Raw genomic sequence first — 22,612 nt, 5'->3', positions numbered from 1 at the left:
TTTTTGAATGATAATAGGTATATTATAAGCTTGAAAGATACTAGCAGGTATGTTATTTGCTGACAACTGGAAGCTGAAAATCTAAAGCTGCCGCGATTGAGTTGTTTTAGCAAGTTTTAAATCAACAGAAGCAATTCACCATTTACTGCAAAAATATGTCAGCAACGACACAGAAATGTGTGAAATCCTTCATTTCTTTGAAACAGTCACAAAACAGTAACAAAAATTCTATGCAGATCTTAATAGCTTTCCACGTATAGCCCATCACAATAGGCTTCTCCCAGCTAACTTCCTGTAGAATTTAAACTCACTAGCTCCGCTCGCGTACTTTATACTTGGTAGATAAAAGGTTACCATGGTTAGCTGATGCGGTGTCTAATGTTAGTGTGTAAACAATAGTGTTTATATTTAGGAACTCAGGGGTTTCTATGACAAGAGTTGTTTACTGAATTGAAACTACCAGCTGATTTTTTTCTCGATTGTAAGTGTTTCCTAACCAAATGTCTGCAATGGATGTTTTATAATGTTGAAGTATTGAAGAGTAATAAGACAAACAAAACCAAAGCGCATTATTTTGTAGTTATAAGGTCAAAGGTTATAAGTTTTACAAAGGTTATAAGGTTAACAAAGCTTATAGAAACAACTGTCAGCATATTTCTAATTGGCCAACTTTGAAGAAAATGACAATCCTGGAGTGATTCAGCCAATCTTCAACTGCTTGCATAGCTCTATCATAGATGACAGTCATTTTATTTTTGACTTTCATTCTGGAATGTAACAGGAAATCTTAAATATTCTTCACCCAGCGAAATAGTAATAACATAGAAAATACTATCCCATCGCAGGTCCAGCCAGTGAGATGGATAAAACATGATAAATAATACAAGTTAAAAAAGAAAGATTGATTGAGTCTTGCGTGATGAAAAACAGAGAAAATATTGAGCAGCGAAAGTCGAGTAGTTACATAAAAGTTATAACAATTAAGGCAAATTGATAAAAAGAGGAGACAACTCTGATAGTAAGCTCTTGAACTATTTCATCTATGAGCTATCATTACGCATCTCAGCAAGAGGCTTATAATGGGAAGAAAATGTGCTAAAAAAGCGTCTACATTCTATAGATTGATCAGCTGTATGCACAGCAGCAGCTGGTAGTGACTTTATCCATCTGTTGATCCTTGAACTCGGTTTACTTTGCTTAACGTCATATGCATTTCTGCGTGCCATGTTAGTGCTGTTGTCATTACCTGTTGCCATATTCAGGCTATGCACCACTTCCTCCGGTAATTTCATGTCGAGCTCTCTGTTGTTGCAAGTAAAAACCACATATTAGCTAACAAAATCTATCGGATAAAGACCACTTCGTCATCAATGCGATGATAAAGTGAACAAACACGTATTTCACAATAAGTTCATTGAGGGCAGTCTTTCATCATATATTTTAAAGATGATACAGAGAAGCTGTTGGCAGTAGTGGTGGAACGAGACAGGTTTTTTAAGTTCGAGACAAGACTCGAGACACTGTCTTGTAAAAATTCGAGACACGAGACAGTAAAATAATGAGCATTTGGTGATGATTTCAATACACAAGTACTAGCTACTTGGTATATATAAAATTAATATAACTATTTTTAAATTGAATTTTCACCTGGTGTAAACGATTTAAATACAACATTTTAATAGTGATATGCATGTAGTTTTTGTAAACAAAAGTGACACAAACAGCTCTAAAATACCGAAGTTATACATTCTAAGAATTTTGAGCTTGATTGATCATAATTATTATAAACATATTGCTTTGTACATGTATATTTTTACCATCTATTGAATAGTTCTTACTTTTTAATGTAATGTGTAATGAAACCGATAGCCGTCGCTCTACAAATAGTACATACCGCAACTAAAAGAACACACGATAACACTTTCATTCTTATCGTTTCATTAATGTTAAGTTCTGTTTGTGTATTAACTGTAGTATGTGAATTATATTTAAATTGTACTCATGAAATTATATTAATTACTGGATACATGCACATGTATATTCTTATATTGAGCTAACAAAACGTCATTGTTAACCGAACACGGACTATGGTCGACACGGCCTTTCGTTCGTTTCTCCGTGTCCGGGCAAGTTTTACCCGCGATTGGTAGTATATACGTAAAAGAGGCCCGAATTTTATGAAGGGCAGTTGGTGTTTAGACACGATACGATAAAATACAGATATTTTACCCGCAAAAGTCTTATTTATTAAATTGGATTATCCGAAGAGTAATTAGATACGACCCGGTATCTGTTTTAAGGACACAGAACCGAACTAAAATATAACAGGGCCGTTGTCCGGACTACATGATTAGACTCAGTGGCCAACATAATCAATAGCAACAGGTAGTAACGGACCGGGTATAACTTTAAAGGCAGTTGCCCGCAATCCATTACAATATATGGAGTTGTTGCTACCGCAAGAAACCATGTTTTAACAACCGTGCGCAGGCGCTCTAGTTCTACTTCCTGTCTCGAGTTTGGCAATAGTTAAGTCGAGACGAGACCGATACGAGACAGGTCGATAATCGAGACGTCTCGTGTCTCGTTCCACCTCTAGTTGGCAGAGACAATACAAATGCGATAAAGGAGGAATGTGCATGGTACGAACACGCAAAACCAACTGAAATCAATAGCAGATAGTCACTCAGTTTATATTAGCATTGCCGCTGTATCAGTGGCAGCTGACTGCTGCCACTGACCGCTGCCAGAGGACTCATTCATTTGCTAATCTTTACTATAAAAAAGCTGTGTCCAGCCGCATGTCTGCTCGAAGCCACATTTAAAAATTAGGAAAAAAGATGACGTCCCACAGGATTCGAACTCACTACTTTTAGCCTTGTAGACTGACACTTCATCTGCCTCAATCAATCGCCCCTGGCAGATCAGAGTAATTGTACATATAGCTATTATACCAGAGGATCTCTCATAGCAAACCAGACTGCCAGGGTAGTGGTTCATATAAAAAATGCGAAAGGCGAAACCCCTGTGATCACTCACAGCCATGGAGTTCAGAGATCACTCACCTTAATGTTTTACAACAACCTGATAGTAACTGTAATACTGAACTCATACTAAAATGACTAGCTACTAGCAAATAAGGTTATGAGTATTGTTTTCCAGTACTATGATATATGTAAACCTTTCTATCGCATAGGAAAAAGAATTCAGCGGCTGTTAATGAGCTTTTCAAAATTGCAAGAGCATCTGGGACGTGCATGAAAAACTGGGTGCCTGCAAAGTAGTTGTATCAACATCACCATCCTGTGTCCACAATCCATAGAAGGTCTTCTATATGAGTTCATGAACTAAACCTACATTCGAGAACTAAAGCAAAACTCACTGATACAGCTGCATTGCGGTCTTGACAGTGGCATTGGCCAGGTCTTCATAGTGCAGTGTGTGAAGATTAGACAACTCCCTATAGTCTCCACTGTTAAAGATATCTGCAAGTCTGTTCAACTCCCAACAGCTGGTTTCTAGATGCATCTCATAATTTGACCTGTAGTAAGCTGTCAGCTGCCTCCTTGATGACAGCGTACCTCTCGGATCGCGGAGCTAAAATACATCAGCCCCCGCATAGTAAAGCAAAAGTGCCCATGAAACCAGGTCTAACACTCACCTCATGACAACCTTGAGTGATGAAGTTACTCACCGCGTGTACAAAGTCTATGTTAGGAGAAAGTTTGATAAAGGACCTCAAGTTGTCAGCGTGAATGACTCTGGTAGTCTTGGCTGCAACTATGACAGACATGAGACACTTCTCTTCTATGAATCCACTGCAGATGGCTGGCTCTACAAGACAGAGTCGACTGAACACCTTATAACAAACAAAACAGGGTGATACATAGGGTGTGTTTAGAAGCTTCTGTATTTCTATTGGTGCAATGAAAGAAGAACTGGTGCTTGAGTTCAGGTTTACGCACTGATTTTTGGCAGCCATATTATTCAATTATTAACAAAATCAAAATAGCACTAATCCTTTATATTTTTAAAGCATTAAGCATAAAACAATAAAATGATAAACCTATTATGAGAGCAAATAAAATTTGCATACAAAAACTTTAGCATGTATAAACTCGCACTGACTAGTTCTGCACCTGAGAATTGCTTTTAAAATGGTTGATAAACAGTTATGCTTCAGGAAATGAATCTATGTGTACTTGTGAATAACAGACCCCATGCAACTCTGTGTTTAGCAGCATATCGGCAGCTTTTGTATTCATTCATTCCCGCATTATGTTCTCCCCAGAATGGATAGCGTCTCAACCACACACCTGGTAAGTCACTGGCTTCGCACTCAAACCACAATGGATAAACCTGCATACATAGACATATGTGCATAGATGTGTGAGTACAGGCATGTGTGTAATAACAGGTATGTGAGTACATTGTACAGACAAATGCTCATATATAGGTATATGTGAGAATAGACACGTCTGCATAGATAAATAAATAAAAGCAAATACGCATAGACAAGCGTAGACATATGTGCATATCAACCCTTATCATGGGTGTAACCAAATGTATATAGCGGACAATATTACAGTAATCCATGAGGACAATATACAAGAAAAACTACCAACTACAGTGATCTACACAAAGATAGAAACGAAACTGTTTGTATTACAAAATTTATAATACTAGAAATACATCTATTGATAACATGCAAGAGCAAAAGAATCTAAACAAAAATGACAAAATGAAGTTAGTGATATAGAGTGAAATATATGGAGACATATATAGACATAAAATGAATAAAAGCAAAATACAAATGTCATTCTGGAATGGTCAAAAAATATTTGTCAAATAAGGCTAATCTGACAAGGCATGCGATAAACAGATCATCCCCCATTTTCTGACAGCTTCCTCATACTTGCTGACTATTATACCATGACTCATCTAACAAACAGGTTATGGCCTCACACTCAGATGGCACAAGTACAAGGTACTTTATACCAGTACTAGCTGTGCTACCCGGCATTGCCCGGGTATTAAAAATTCGCTTACAAACAATGAGTTAATGAGAGTTGCCTGGCACTTGCTATTAGCCTGGCACCTTGCTAATGGATAATTTGAGTGAGCTTACTAATAAGAGCGACCGCTTCTCGAAGAGTGGTAGCGTATTTGCTCATATACAGCAACATATACCCTATTGTCTAATGTGTGGCTGAATTGGTAAGGCGTCAGACTGATGATCTAGAGGGCCCGAGATCAAATCTTCTGCGATACGAATTCTTTGCTCCAAGATTTTAATAGCTATTGCTGGAAATACACACATACACACGACCAACTTTGAGAGATTGCTATTTAGTTTACTCTAGGTAAGTACCTGTCATCCTGAATAACACTTTAAGAAGCAACATAACTCTACAGCACATTTGGTCTATTCTTGCATTCAGCAAGCGCTGCTCTAACTCGAGCCCTTTGCTTCAAAAGAAAAGCTACACTAGTACATCTGAGAGCGGCCACCGGTGAAAGACTATCACATGAGTGATTAACTCTCAAGTTCTAAATAGAGCTCCAACTACATTCGCTGGCACAGGCAGCGATGTATCAGCTGCCCTTCTCGCTACCCCTAATGACCTTATCAAGAGTAAGGCACTTCAGATCTCCAAGCTTTGTCAGCACCTTAGTAATCTATTTTTAACCACCTATTTGTCTTTAATCTAAAATTCCAAGTTTGTAGCTACCAAACACATATGAAAATTGCACTTGTAAACTTGTGAACTCCTCTCATTTGAATACTCACATGTTCAAGAAAATCCTTTGTTCTGGCAGACTCGTGCGCGAGGCTGTTGTTCACCCCATTCCAGACGAGGTGGTAGACCGAGGCCGGCTCGAATATGTATAGAGAATCAGGGTGCTCGCTGAACATAAGAGAACTGAATGTGCTGCCAGCTCTGTAGTGGGACACCAATGCCACATTCCTTCTTGTTAGCCTAGCTTCAAACTTTAACCAATAAAAATGTTTTAATTACAGGGCAGTTGGCATCCTCGGGGCTGCCATCACCAGCACAGCAAACGCAGAGCCAGCTGAGAAAGCAAAAAACACTAGTAGGAAGAAGACAAATGCTCATAAACAAAAGAAAGAGCTTAGCATTAGATAAATGAAGAATCTGAGGCTATTTCCCATGTGATGCATGCAAAATATTCAATATAGAGCTCAATAGTGCAGTTTCTGTTTACATGGTAACAATGTATATAGTATGTGACAACTCCCTTCTAACAAAAAATACCGTATGTGGATTGTAAAGAGATAATTTTGAAATCAAAGATCCCTACACCATTGTATTGTACATTCATTGAGATACTGAGCATTAGTGCATAGTTTATTAAGACATAAAAGCTTTGATTTTGGGTAAATATCTAAGCTCTGTAAAAAAATCACCGGCAGTCGAAGGCTCGAGTTAATAAATTAAGCGAAGTCTGTGAAAGGTTTAGTAACAGTTTACCGGCTTCATTATGACGTTAGTTAAATATTTCATAATACAAATTTCAGACTTGGTAAAAGCTAGAAAATTCCGACAATCGCATGATTACACGTTAAAAGACTAGATAGGAACTTGACAATCCTGTGTATTATAAAACAGAAACAGCAGATAAATCGATAACTTCACTCTATGTTAAAAGTTACTTGACTAACAGGCGCAATGTAAACCAGCATATAGATTTAAATAGTAAGACAATATCACCGGTAGCTATTAACACGAAGGTGCAAAAGAGTTAAAAAAATCACTTTAAAATAGCGTAACATCGGGCTGAAATGGATCAAGCAACTAACTAGCATTCAATATCAAATATCGACTATAAAATTAATATACCAATGGTGCAACACTAAGAGTCACATGTGTACTAATCACAGATACATAAAGGAGCAAGTAACATATATGACGAATCCATTTTAAGTAGCAGAGAATTGGTCATATTAGTTGAATTTAATAAAAACAACCAAATTACTTGCGTAAATTCAGAGCAAAATTATTGCAGTACTCACTAATTGTCAATAGGCCTGGGAATTATGAAAAAAGCTTTGCGCAAATAAGCCTAGCAGCAAACATTCAGAATATCTCGGCAGATGCATTTTAAACTGTTACACTTAATTAAAAATGTAAAGCTTATTTGGGTCTCAAAAATTTTTTATTAAGTGGCAACCGCTTAATATAATACCAAACCTAAAAAAATATCACATTAGATTAACCATTGAGGGTCAGTGGCTTATTCCATTTGAAAGTAGGGGATAACAACTCCATTAAGGTTGCCTATAATAATCTCAACCTGGACCTGTTTGCACAGGCGTAATGATCTGCCAGAGAGACTGGATTAACCCTTTCGCGGGCGAATTTTCAAAACTAAATCAGACTCCCATGGGCGAATTAATTTTCCAAAAAATAAATTTTTTTTAAAAGGTTCATACACTTTTCTGTGTGTTATTATGTGCATATATCTATGTTTAAAGGTGCATATGTATACATGTATATGTCCATAGGCATATATATATATATTATAAACAAATAAAAATGTATAACATAAAATATATGCTTTTCATAATAATTGTCTATTTACGAATGATATTTTCGAAAGCATTCTCCTTTACAAAGGCCCACATCACAGTCTTTGCACCATGTACTTATTCGTGTAACAAAGAGCTACCACAAAAATGTACTTCCTGGATTGACAGGCTCAAAAAACTTTTCAAAATACTCTACTGGTTGAGCATCTACTGGAGTAAATACTGGGCATGTCACTGCTATAAACTGCTGAATTGTAGGAGATTTATCTCTGTTTATGTTGGTTATATTCTTCCAGGCACTGGCATCACTCCGACTCACATCCTCATCATTACTGCTACCAGCCTTTTCATCACTGTCACTTCCAGATGTAAAGTCATTACAATCACAATTCAAACCTGATTCACTGTCATCTCTTGCTACTAAATCTAAAAAGTCACTGTCAGCTCTGAATCTCTTAGTAATTTCGGTACTAGTACTTGCTTTATTAGAATAATCTCGGGAGGTTCTTTTAGAAGTCGCCATGACGGTAAACTAAAGTAAAACTCTCAAAAATTCGGTAAATAAAAGCTAAAACCGAAGCAAGAAAAATAAAAGTTGATAAATTATTTAGAACAATTTTCTAATTTTTTTCGAAAGTTTATTTATTCATCACTGCAAAAAACGATTGTTTTTTTTCAACATTGAAGTCAATTTTGAGGCTAACCGAAACTACTATATCGTAGCTTGCTATTGGTGAAAAAAGTAAACAAAAAACGGCATTTAGCTAACCAGAAATGGCAATAATAAAATACGCTACCGAAACGACAAAAACGTCGCACTGCCCATTAGCAGCCGTATCGCAAAGCGACAAAAACGTCGCACTGCCCGCGAAAGGGTTAAAGAGCAATAAAAGACAGCGAGCAAGATCAGATAGATTGAGCAGTGTCGCGCAACATGGCAGTAACTTGGCTAGCGGAGAGTAACTGTGAGACCAAGTCATGGACACCAGATTTTCATCAGATTTATCTGTTGAACTAGAGAAACTAGGGCAAAGAGTGTAAACAAGCTAGTAATTGCAATCAGCGTTGCAGTTAAAATCGTTGACCATTCTTTTACAATTGAGACAAACAAAACCTCCCACATTCATGCAAGCATATTCAGCAAACCAAATTAACAGGCAGCGTAGCGAGATCTATCTAGGCAATACATCCAGTGACAGCAAAGCTTGTATTAGAAAACCATGACAAACTACTGTTAGTTTTTGGAGAACTCAAGGCCAGAGCCTATAACAGTAAAGGGTAGGGCATCACGCGGACAACAGGATGTGATTGAGCTAGCAGCTTACACAGAAGATCATGGAAGACTCAGCGGCCATCTTAGATGCTAGCGACATCATACTCTCTTCACTGCTAAACCAACCAGAAACGTACAGACACGTGAGCAGCAATAAGCACTACTTATGTTAGTACGAGTACTTGAGAACAAATTATCCTACCTCCATTTCCATAAGAACTAAAGTATTATGAGTGTTGAGCAAAGGGAGGTGGTTCCCTAGCACAGCAATTTGATCTATATGCAAGGAGCAGGATAGAAAGTTATTAACTAGGTGAGAGAAATCTTCTAACTATGAGTGTATTGCGCAGTGAGATTCTAACTAGCTCATCTCGATCAATTGGCAACAATAATTGTAGACGCAGACCTGCTGACCAGGCGACAGCGATACCAACCCTTTTATAGAGGTTTCTTTCCTATCTAAAATATATGCAGTCAGATTCAAGCGGATAGAATAAATCTGCATTGCAAGGTCATGACTTCACAATAATGTAAAACAGCCAATTGTAGCAGATGTGTTGAGTTCAAAATAGCTCCGGTTCATACAAAATGAAAATTAAAAATGCCAGCAGGCGATGCAGGAAGCTATAATCCTGCCATTTTTATTTTGTTACGAATTTCTTCATGAATTCAATAAAATAGATACACATGTCTAAACGATCGTGGCTAACCAGCTAGTTCTAAGCCTGGCACATATCACTAGTTTTACAAAAAACTGGAGTTGTCATGAACTACTCATGTTAGCAAAATACATTTTTGTGTCGGTTGCTTCTCAGCTTGCTGTGTCAGCAACGGACACGTTAACTGTTTCGACAAGCTTTATAAACACCCACTCATCTTCACAGACAAGCTTTAAAATAACTTGAGTGAGCTTTAAAATAACATCGAACTTGAGTGTTGCAGTTATTTACCTTTAGGGTCAGCCTGGAGTTTTGAATAGCACTAGTGGAAAGTACGATAGCCCCATAGTTGTTGATACAAGTGTCAACTGGCCTACTCCAGCCGAGTGAGTTGCTGCACACGCAGCCAGATTCCTGCAAGCATGCAACTTATTTAAAACTGCATCCTGAGAAGATGTTGGAAAACTGACAGAGAACTTTCAGATTAATTTTTAAGATTGTTTCCAAAATTATTAGGACTAGGTAAATATACTGGGAATCATAGAAACAGATTTCTACTTATTTCTAAATAAAGGTGGGACCTCATCTTTCTAGACTCATGAGGTAATAAGGAAAACATCTGCAAAAGGATTAGCCAATGTACCAGAAAAATGGCGTAAAAAGATTTCCTTTGGCAGTGACCTAAGCAATCCAAAGCCGAGCGTGTCTGCTCCTTCAACACATTCGATACGATAAATGACAACCTTGGACGACTCCACGTCTGGTTGGTAAAGCAGCCAATGTAGTATTTTTGTACCATCTGAAGTTCAACTGCAAGAGAAAAAAGACGTACTTTTTTCTACTTAGAGAATCTCTATCAAACCCGCAGGTAGTTGCTGCAATCCGCTTACCTTTGCAACTACAACTGTCTGTCTCAACTCAATATCAGGATGAAATACATTCACAGCTAGGTAAGTATACTGCACATACTACAATACTACATATATGTCACATAGTCCTAGTTAAATATACTACATATACTACAATACTACATCTAAGTCACATAGTCCTAGGTAAGTATACTGCACATACTACAATACTACATATATGTCACATAGTCCTAGATAAGTATACTACACATACTACAATACTACATCTAAGTCACATAGTCCTAGGTAAGTATACTGCACATACTACAATACTACATATATGTCACATAATCCTAGGTAAGTATACTGTACATACTACAATACTACATATATGTCACATAGTCCTAGGTAAATATACTGCACATACTACAATACTACATATATGTCACATAGTCCTAGTTAAATATACTGCACATACTACAATACTACATCTAAGTCACATAATCCTAGGTAAGTATACTGCACATACTACAATACTACATATATGTCACATAGTCCTAGTTAAATATACTGCACATACTACAATACTACATATATGTCACATAGTCCTAGGTAAATATACTGCACATACTACAATACTACATATATGTCACATAGTCCTAGTTAAATATACTGCACATACTACAATACTACATCTAAGTCACATAATCCTAGGTAAGTATACTACACATACTACAATACTACATATATGTCACATAGTCCTAGGTAAGTATACTGCACATACTACAATACTACATATATGTCACATAGTCCTAGGTAAGTATACTGCACATACTACAATACTACATATATGTCACATAGTCCTAGTTAAATATACTGCACATACTACAATACTACATCTAAGTCACATAATCCTAGGTAAGTATACTGCACATACTACAATACTACATATATGTCACATAGTCCTAGTTAAATATACTGCACATACTACAATACTACATATATGTCACATAGTCCTAGGTAAATATACTGCACATACTACAATACTACATATATGTCACATAGTCCTAGTTAAATATACTGCACATACTACAATACTACATCTAAGTCACATAATCCTAGGTAAGTATACTACACATACTACAATACTACATATATGTCACATAGTCCTAGTTAAATATACTGCACATACTACAATACTACATATATGTCACATAGTCCTAGGTAAATATACTGCACATACTACAATACTACATATATGTCACATAGTCCTAGTTAAATATACTGCACATACTACAATACTACATCTAAGTCACATAATCCTAGGTAAGTATACTACACATACTACAATACTACATATATGTCACATAGTCCTAGGTAAGTATACTGCACATACTACAATACTACATATATGTCACATAGTCCTAGGTAAGTATACTGCACATACTACAATACTACATATATGTCACATAGTCCTAGTTAAATATACTGCACATACTACAATACTAAGTCACATAATCCTAGGTAAGTATACTGCACATACTACAATACTACATATATGTCACATAGTCCTAGGTAAGTATACTGCACATACTACAATACTACATCTAAGTCACATAATCCTAGGTAAGTATACTGCACATACTACAATACTACATATATGTCACATAGTCCTAGTTAAATATACTGCACATACTACAATACTACATCTAAGTCACATAATCCTAGGTAAGTATACTGCACATACTACAATACTACATCTAAGTCACATAATCCTAGGTAAGTATACTGCACATACTACAATACTACATATATGTCACATAGTCCTAGGTAAGTATACTGCACATACTACAATACTACATATATGTCACATAGTCCTAGTTAAATATACTGCACATACTACAATACTAAGTCACATAGTCCTAGGTAAGTATACTGCACATACTACAATACTACATATATGTCACATAGTCCTAGTTAAATATACTGCACATACTACAATACTACATCTAAGTCACATAATCCTAGGTAAGTATACTGCACATACTACAATACTACATCTAAGTCACATAATCCTAGGTAAGTATACTGCACATACTACAATACTACATCTAAGTCACATAATCCTAGGTAAGTATACTACACATACTACAATACTACATATATGTCACATAGTCCTAGGTAAGTATACTGCACATACTACAATACTACATATATGTCACATAGTCCTAGTTAAATATACTACATATACTACAATACTACATATATGTCACATAGTCCTAGTTAAATATACTACATATACTACAATACTACATATATGTCACATAGTCCTAATTAAATATACTGCACATACTACAATACTACATATAAGCCATACAGTGAAAAGGAATGAGTACAGTCTGTTTTGTCAGATCATTTTGTGTCTGATGGGTGCTCAGGACTTCAGCCCTATTATATAAACCTATGATTTGAATTGCTTGGCACTCATATGCTTGTATAGCCTTCTGTGTAAATAGCCAGCCAAGCAAGAGCAACTGCACCTACTTAATTATCAAATTGAGATGATCAGTGGTTGATCATCTTTAGTTGCAATCAAGATGTTTAGTCAGAATTCTAAATGATACTTCATGCCTATCAACCATTTGATGCATATTTGAAGATTTTTACACAACATCGGATGTCCTTCAATCGAAGGTTTCAGATGACATCAGATAAGTCTTTGACTAAAGGTTTTAAATGACATCGGAAGTTTTTTGGCTATAGGTTTTGGATGATGTCAGATAGGTTCTTAGACTACAGATTTTAGATGACGTCGGGTAAGTCTTTGACTAAAGGTCTTAAATGGCATTAGATAAGTCCTTTGACTATAGGTTTTAGATGTCATCGAGTAAGTCCTTTGACTAAATGAATAGTGTTTACATTTTCATGGTAACATTTCTAAAATGTTCATAACAAAACAGAACAGATTAAACACAATTTTCGTAAAAATCTTCTGGCCACAATCCTGACACAGTCATCGTATTTAGAGCATACCTGATGAGTTATCTTTCAATATAGACTGATGTGTTACAAGGCAGGACCGCTTTTCAAATTTATCTCCTGTGCACCCTCTGTACCTCGTACGCAATGATGTCTTCATTTCAGGTTTGTCACCATATGCAGTCCACACAGACCAGCCCCTATTTCCGTCCGCATCTCCTGTAGCATAAAGAGGAGAGTCTTAACATCAAAAAAGGTTGATCTGTGCCCCTAACTCAAGAAAGAAGCCTACTCGCTAAAATCTCTCTCAAACTCTGAAAGTTAGTTATCCATCTCCATACTTCTTCATACCCTAGCTGGCAGTTTGATGTTATAGCCTAAGTCAAAGCCTTAAGGGTAAAAGAATTTAGTTTTATGGTGCATCCAAACAACTTTGGTTAACATTCTTTACAATTGAATTTTATTAGGATATTGATCTTGAAATTATGAGTGTCTCAATTGAACAGAAATCTAGACAGAAAGTGATGTAAAGAAGTGGACAGCGGACAGCAGAGTGAACAGCAGAATGGACGTGCGCATCAGAATGGACATGGATAGCAGAGTGGATGAGAACAGAAGAATAGGCGTAGACAGAAAAGTGAACAAAAGAGCGGACAGAAGAGCGGATAAAAAGTAGGCAGGCAGAAGAGAAAAGTAGCAGTGGCTTTAACCAAATCAAGCGGTGAAACCTACCAACTTTGTAGAACATCCACCTATCCTTGCCACCACAGGAAGCAGACTCCTCACCACTGCATGACATGTTGCACTCAGTGGAAGGCTCGAGGAAGTTGGTACCATGAGAATGAGTACAATAGCAGTGGGTGCCCTCTGAGAGCGCAGCATATGTTGTGCTTTGTTTACTACAAAACTTGATGCATTTTGATATAGTCATGTGATTATTTGCTGGCATCCGATAGTGGATGGAGTGTTGAGATGGTTCACTTTGACATGTCATCCGTCGAGGTATCGAATAGGTATCATAGCTTCCGTGGCCGATATGGGTTTCACTCTTCTTCCGTTGAATTGTTGGTACTCCTGTTATTTTATGACAATATTTATATGTGGCAAATCAACAAGAATATTGCAATATTAATGTTCGGCTTTAGAGATTAATTGAAAATTGCAAGCTAGCCATTGCAATAATACTTGAATTTTATTGGTCGATTTAAAACCAGCACAGACAATATTGAATTTGATTGGTCCACATACAACTAACAAAGAAATTATTGAATTTGATTGGTCCACATACAGCCAGAAGAGAAATTATTGAACTTGATTGGTCCACATACAACCAGCAAAAAATTATTGAACTTGGTTGGTCCACATACCAGCAGAAAAGAAATTATTGAATTTGATTGGTCCACATACAACCAGCAAAAAATTATTAAACTTGATTGGTCCACATACCAGCAGAAAAGAAATTATTGAACTTGATTGGTCCACATACCAGCAGAAAAGAAATTATTGAACTTGATTGGTCAACAAACAGCCAGACAATTATTTAAAACAAATCACAATTTAATGTAAACCTAAACACATGTAACCTTGACATGATTCATCTAGAGCCTAGGCGTGTTTAGCTACACATTTAAAGGTTTACTTGCAACAAAGTTCACATTACAGTTATTTGACATCAAAAGATTCACCATGTCTTACTCTGTTGTGTTGTAGGTGCCAAATATGTGGAAATGTGATTACAAGCTCTTAAAAGCTCAAAAACCAACAATTAATCGCCGCCATCATAAAAGCGCCGTAGATTGGAATCATTTTATTTCTCTGACGTAGTCAAACAATTTGGTTATTGTTTTGACACATGGTGTTCTCACGTGAATTGAAAAGGCAATAAAAGGCTCAATATAAAACTTCTCGTTGCACTATTTTATGTAGCATGTCTTGACAAAATGTTGTTTTTGCGAAGTTGTCAGGTGGCGAGCAAAACTGTTGTTTTGCTCGCTCCACTCGACGGGCGACAACTTCGCAAAAAAACAAGTTTGTCATGACAGGCCATGTTTTATGACAAACACTTCGAGTTTTACCGAAGAGCCCTTACTAAATATAGATGCTCGCTAGTTTATGCTCGTTTCGGTTTGGTCTAATCGCCTAGTTGTAATCTGATCACGTGACCCGTACTTCCTGCCAAACAGCGCGCATAATTTCTGCAACATTTTTTGATTATCACAGGTGACCAACAGGCTCATCATGATTATCAGAGGATGATATGCACTCCTTCAAGCTAAGGTTAAAAAAGTAAACAAATTTTTACCGTAGGTTTTGAGATATCAGTGCTGAAAGTGACAGCATTACAATGATGATGAAATAGACGCGTTAAGACAATAAACAAGGTTTTATTGAACGCGTGAAGTATATTTGTAAAAATATTTCGACAAATGAGGTTGCATGAAAGCGTAAACAGAAGCCATCTTGTTCAGCTACGTCCCATTTGAGCCGTGTTGGAAAGGGATTCTAATCTACGGCAGTTTCGTGATGGCTGCGATTAACTGTTCGTTTTCGAGCATTTAAGAGCTTTTAATCCCATTTTCACATATTTTGCACCTACAACACAACAGAGTAAGACATGGTGAATCTTTTGATACTAAATAACTGAAATGTGAATTTTGTTGCAAGTCAACATTTCAATATTGTCAAATAAACCACGTAATTTAATATCCCCTATGAACATACATATGAGCTAAAACTGTTTCACCCCTATAAATATGCCATCAACTATCATGTCAGAACCCTCTCCTTTCCCCAGCAGAGTAGATGAAATTCTTTAAAGGTTGACTTGCAACAACATTCACATTACAGTTATTTGGTATCAAAAGATTCGCTATGTCTTTCTCTGTTGTGTTGTAAGTGCCAAATATGTGGAAATGTGATTACAAGCTCTTAAAAGCTCAAAAACGAAAAGCCGCCATAGATTGGAATCTTTTTATTTCGATGACGTAACCACGAAATTTGGTTATCGTCTTGTCACGTATGTTCTCACGTGAATTGAAAGGCCAATAAAAAGCTTAATATAAAATTTATCGTAGTACTAATTTATGACAAACACTTCAGGTTTTACCGAAGACCCCGTATCAAATATAGATGCTCGCTACTTTACAGTTTTGTTTCAGCATTATGCAATCGTCAAGTCGTAATCTGATCATGTGACCCAATACTTCGCAAATAATTTTTGCAGCACTTTTCGATTATCACAAGTGACCAACAGGCTCGTCATGATTATCAGACAATAATATGTACTCCTTCGAGCTAAAGTTAAAAAGTTTAACGATTTTTTACGGTAAGTTATAAGATATCAGTGCTAAAAGTGACAGCATTACAATGATGATAAAACAGACGCGTAAGAACAATAGACATAGTTTTATTGAATGCGTGAAGTATACTTGTGAAAATATTTCGACGAAATGAGGTTGCATGAAAGTGTAAACAGAAACCATCTCTCACAACTACATCACATTTGAGCCGTTTTGGAAAGGGAATCCAAACTACAGCGATCTCATGTGGCTGCGATTTTCTGTTCGTTTTTGAGCATTTAAGAGCTTGTAATCACCTTTCCACATATTTTGCACCTACAACACAACAGAGTAAGACATGGTGAATCTTTTCATATAAAATAACGGTAATGTGAATTTTGTTGCAAGTCAACCTTTAAAGATTACACCTTCTCCCTAGATAGCTTTGCTGAAACCTTTGGACTATTTATAGATTGGATTTGATTGAATTTCGTACATCAGTCCGTACATCGTGCACAGACTCAATCTGACTAGTCTAGTAATAAAATTAGAGGCTAATACAGTATTAGAGTCAAATATTCATACCGATGGGAGTCAGAAGGTCAGGCTTGTTGTTCAAGGACTCCCTGATATGATTCAATCTAACTAGAATGTGGGGAGGCTCGACTGAAAGGCTAGATGACTGTCTGGTCACACTGAAGCACCAAAGGTAGAAGCAAAGTGGAGGTATTAACAAAATACCTAGTGTCTTTGGTTTGACCCATGACAGTTTTCTAAAATGAGGGATAAGTGAATAATAATCAACCTTCTTTAGATTTTTAAATTTTCTATATGAAAGTTAATCTGTCTAACACTTTATAACTTGTATGGCTCTAAACCCTAAAAAAAGCATATCTAGTTCTACCAGTATGATTATTAACTTCAAATATGTCATAAATGGTTTAGTGTGATGTACCGTATAGGGGTGTGTATACGAGCAAGAATATGAAAACCATGTTACATTGCACCTTCCGCCTTGTCTTCTTTGTCTTGCCTATTTCACGACGATTACAGCAAGTAGATTTTTATCACTGAAAACGTTTTCAGATAAAAAGCCTTTTTTTTTATTCAAACTGAGATGACTTACAAATCTTCCAAGTTAACATTTTAAGACAAAAAGTAGCTAAAAATCTTTAATTTGCAACAGCAAACTTGACTAACAACTTATTTTACTGTGTCTACCTTATTGCGCGAGGAACAGTGCAGCTTGGCAGCAACACGATGGTAAATGTGAAATGGCTTTATGTTAGAAAAAGACTATCAATAAATATATTAAAAGTGCTAATACATACACATATTGAAGCATGGTGGAAGTACATGTATACATAAATTTGTTACTTGAATGACTAAATATCTTCACAGCCATGAATCCAGAAATTGTACAGGGTGATAACAAGCAGGAGCCATGTAATACCAAAGTGATGCATTATTAAAAGTACAAATAGTTTAACTTTGCATAAAAGAGACTTTTTTAAATTCACTTCAAGTAATAAAAAGTAAAAAGAAAGCTATTGAAAGAATAAACAGGATGCGGATACAGTTACACAGACGAATATATAACAAAAGAGAATACAGATCAGGGTACAAACAAGAACTACCTTCTGCACAGCTTAGCCAAAGGAATCATATCATCTATCCGTCAAGTATAGCAATCAATACATACAATGTTTCATGATGGCGGCAATCCGGCAGCACAGAGAAATCTTTGTTCTATGAAAGGAATTCAAATGTAAAAAAGCTAGTTATAAATGTCATTTCCAGAATAGCCTCAGACCAACTAATACATGTATATGGCAAGTCTACATTCTCTGTGTACCTACAATATATTGAACTTCTAGACTTCTGACTGCATCCCATTTCTTTGAAAAATAAGGTATTGCCATGAGAAGCTGGTACACACTTATACTCTGTTCCAGCACAATCTTCATGTACAGGTGCACTAATTATACACAGTTATAACTTCACAGTAAACGTCATACAATCGCGAGACACACTAATTAAATCATCATACAGTACATACTATACAATCACTTGCGCTGTTATATAACAATCGTATATTGTCATACAACCCTCATATAGTTTTACAATTATATACAGACCAGCCTATTATACACCTAGAAAGATTTTGATTTTTGTAGAGAAGTAATTACTCTAAGAGTTTATAAGCCTATAACCTAGGATTTATTAAATGAAAGTTCATGCATTCAGTTACAACTTCAAATACCAGATGCTATTAAGAAATTTTTATAGTAAGTAATTGAAAAGTTTTATAGTTAAACCTTTTGAGAAATTTCCAATGCGTTGAGACAGAAATTCCAATGTGTGCTGAAATATAATTCACTTATTTACTCTTGTTATTTGTAGCCCCCACTTTTCTTACCACTTCTTGTGATAAATGAAACTCGTTATGAAATAAATAATGATAATACCAAATCAGTGATCATTGTGTTTCGCTACAAAATTAGTCACTACTAGATCTATATATATATGAATCTTGAGTGTTAGTTTGTTCGTTGTCCTCTGTTTGGTTATAGCAATAAAGTTGTAGATACGAAAAACACTGCTTTGCACTAGAATTGAACTAGGAAACAACGATTTCGCAGATAGGCATGCTAAGCATTACTCTATGCGGCCGCCTTGACATACTATGAAATAATTGTGGACATACTTATTACACCTTTCCAATTAACAGCACATGAGATTGCCAGTGTTCTAGAAAAAAATATGTGCCCAGAATACTCCAAAATACTATAAATATATGCATATATAGCATGAACTTGGTTAAAATCATAGTACACCCAGAAATAAACAAATACCTTCATTTAAAAGTTAGAATGGTAAATGTTGTACATGTTGATGAACAATAAACTTTCTGTGCAAAAACCTTTTTTATCACCAGTGCAACGTCGAGCATTCACTTATAAATACACAATCATGTATGTATACAACAGTTGTTATGCATTAACAAGCAAAGACAAAATAATTGTGGTCTATTGTTGAGTGAAACAAATTACTTCAACCTCGCACAGGGAAAGTGCCAGCAACTATCTGAAGCTGTAAACACATAAAATTGTATAGTTCTCGAAAGTAAGGTTGAAAATCATTGTGTATATGCATGGCTTTAGATTTAAAATGTACCTGCATTTAAACATAGCAACGTGCCTAATCTCAAAAAAGTATCGCAAAAAACTGTGATGAGCTAAATATTCAATATATATTTAGCTCTTGAAAAAATTGTGATGCCTTCGAGTATAACAGATTTTCTTTCTTAATACGTTGAATCAAAAAGAGTCCGAACTTAGCAGACAACTAAAAATGTACTGAAGTGTGTGTTCTCCTCAACAAAAACTTATTTAACAATTAGTCAATGAAACACACACACTGGCAAGTCAGTTTAGGTGTCTGCGACTTTCATTATTAGCAGAATAGCATAAATATTACGAGTGTACATCTATAATATGCACCACATTAAACACAGGCATGTTTAGAACCTTGTGCACTAAAACATGGACTCGTTGTAGTTGTTGTATGGAAATATCAGTGTAAGGTTCTTTGTTCATTGTAAAATTTTATCTTGCCAATGATGGCCGCTTGTCTATTGTCGCATCGCTGCCAGTCAGGTCATGACCCAATGTTCCCACTGCTTTAATCACCTTGTTTTTAAAATAGCCATATACTCCCATATTACAATAACATTAGTGAGCCTTCTACACCGGAACAGCTACTACAGCCACATAGAGTTTATTACTTTGTCAAACCGCTGACCGTGTCCCCACAATTGCAATATACTTTGAATCACCATTTTCCTTTTTGTTTTTAGCATAGGTTTTATCTTTCTTGGCATTTCAGTCTAAGACCTCAGAGAATGAGGTTGTACAGAATTTCTGTTTCTGTTCACTTACTATTACTGTTTTAACTATTCACCGATAGGGACATACTTATGCATATTTACTCAACCACATTTTAACTCTCTCCTGGATAAGGTGATAGAGGTATGTACTCATTATAAATTAATGTTTTTATTCAATATTTGACTTTTTAAAAGATTCTTTAAATGTTGTTATAAACATTATTATAAACAATTGATGTCATATTGATATATGTATTTTTGTTATCATATAGCATTCTTGTTTGCTTTATTTTATCTTTATGTTTCATATTATAATTTGTAGTCTTACGGTGTCGATGTCTATAACAGCAAATAAAATTATCTAACAAATGACACCCATTCGAAACTGCAAGTTGTCTCTGGGAAGGCAGTTACAACCAGCAAAAGAAAGTATCGGAAGAGAATTTGAACATCTTACACAATTTGTTTCATCATTAAAACATCTACTATATAAAAAAATTCAACCAGAAGCACATTATTCCCCAAATTAGAGAAACCGCTACAAGATATTCAGAGAGTACAAGCAAAGACAAATTGGAAAGATGCATTACTCAGCAAATCACAGAGCCTCCAAAGAAACATTGGCAATGATTACATGAAGCAGCTCTGCCATCCTCTGCCAGACACGACCAGATACCAGAAGTCATGAATTCCACCATACATGTATACATCGCGTACACCAGCTGGAGACTTACCAAACTAAATAGCTTCACACATCTGACATAAAGCATTGCACCTAACACTCAACTTACAGGCTAGCCTGCCCATATGATAGACAACTATAAAAGAGAACAGCTCCAATGACTGACTCTTTTTCTTGCGTCTGCAGAGCTCTCTTTTTCCACCGCCTGCTGAAGTTCTCCTTCCCATCTGCCTGCTGATGCTCTCCTTTTCCTGCTTGTGGAGTCTCGTTTCCCCTCCGTCTGTAAAGCCTCTTCTCCATCCTCTGTTGAGGCCCCTTTCTGTCATCTGCGGAGCCCCTTCTTCTTCACTGTCAAGGCCTTTTCTATCTACCCCTATCTATCCCTACCTATAGACTGTCATGACTTTTGCTTGACTGTTGAGTCTCACAGCCATACAGAACAGGGCAAAAGTGAGAAGAACCGCAATATTGAATTCTCACGAGGTACTATTTGCAGACGTGTTCACTAAAAGAGGACAGGCGGATATGATAAAAAACAACAGTATGAGATTAACCCTAAAGACGTCATTCCTTCGACTCTTTACCATACACAAAAACTCTGTGGTTCCGACATGAAAACTATGGCCTTAAAGGACCAGACAATCAGTAACAAATCAGACATATAGTTTAGCTAAATTAACTATGTATTTCCAGTTTAAGGGTTAACTCCCGGTTTTAATTAAAGCCAGTACAGTATGGTTATTGATAGAGCAGTATGAATCACAGAATTAGAATGAATCATAGGATTAAGTGCTAGCCTTAATACCCTTACCGACGAATACTTTTGCATATTTCATATATAAGGCCTTTGTATCTAGTGAGACAGTGAAATCCATATTTAGCAATTGACCAATATAGCAATATATATTTTATTTAGTCTATTTTATTCTTATACTTAATTTACTATTTCTCGGGTATTGTGAATTTTTTCTTCAACTATCTCTCCTTGTAATTTTTATTAATTGTAATTTTCTGATACGTAGGTTTTCTGCTGAAAGTAACATTAGAAGTTTTTAATTTCCGATCCCAAAAGCGACTTTAAAGTCTTCATCGAACCAGGATACTCTCCCAGAGCAAAAAAAACCATTCTAACTATCCAAGTTAGGCCTAGTATCAATTTGTTGAGTATATAATAATTACAAGTTATATAATAAACAAAGAGCATCATTGACGAACATGAAACTTGATGTAATTTGGCGAAAAAGGTGTAACTTTTATTGGCTATTTAATATTTTGCCATTAATATTATTGTTTCAAAATTTTGTTAGTTGTGTATTTGAATTGTTGGAATTATGAAATATACAAGTATCTATTCCTGGTAAATATCGGTACTGCCTACACTTCTCAGGTGCCTGAACCTGTAATAGTCAAATTAGTTCACACACGCTAAGCAAAAGTGCACAAACTGAACAT

General features: G+C 36.0%; 1 protein-coding gene across 1 annotated transcript; it reads right to left on the bottom strand.

Moving 5' to 3' along the window:
* Positions 1-731: 731 nt before the first annotated feature.
* On the bottom strand, positions 732-18,340 carry LOC137399616 (uncharacterized). Its single transcript, XM_068085796.1, has 11 exons — positions 18,227-18,340; positions 17,175-17,362; positions 14,044-14,385; positions 13,366-13,530; positions 10,128-10,294; positions 9,776-9,898; positions 5,792-5,992; positions 4,218-4,359; positions 3,695-3,828; positions 3,383-3,597; positions 732-1,302 (listed from the first exon to the last, which is right to left on the bottom strand). The coding sequence occupies exons 1-11, from the start codon at positions 18,253-18,255 to the stop codon at positions 1,041-1,043; spliced, it is 1,968 nt and encodes a 655-aa protein (XP_067941897.1). The 5' UTR covers positions 18,256-18,340; the 3' UTR covers positions 732-1,040.
* Between the last annotated feature and the right edge of the window lie 4,272 nt (positions 18,341-22,612).

Source organism: Watersipora subatra, chromosome 7 (genome assembly GCF_963576615.1).
Source record: "Watersipora subatra chromosome 7, tzWatSuba1.1, whole genome shotgun sequence".
Classification (NCBI taxonomy): Eukaryota; Metazoa; Bryozoa; class Gymnolaemata; order Cheilostomatida; family Watersiporidae; genus Watersipora; species Watersipora subatra.
This window is presented reverse-complemented; position numbering and strand designations above follow the sequence as displayed.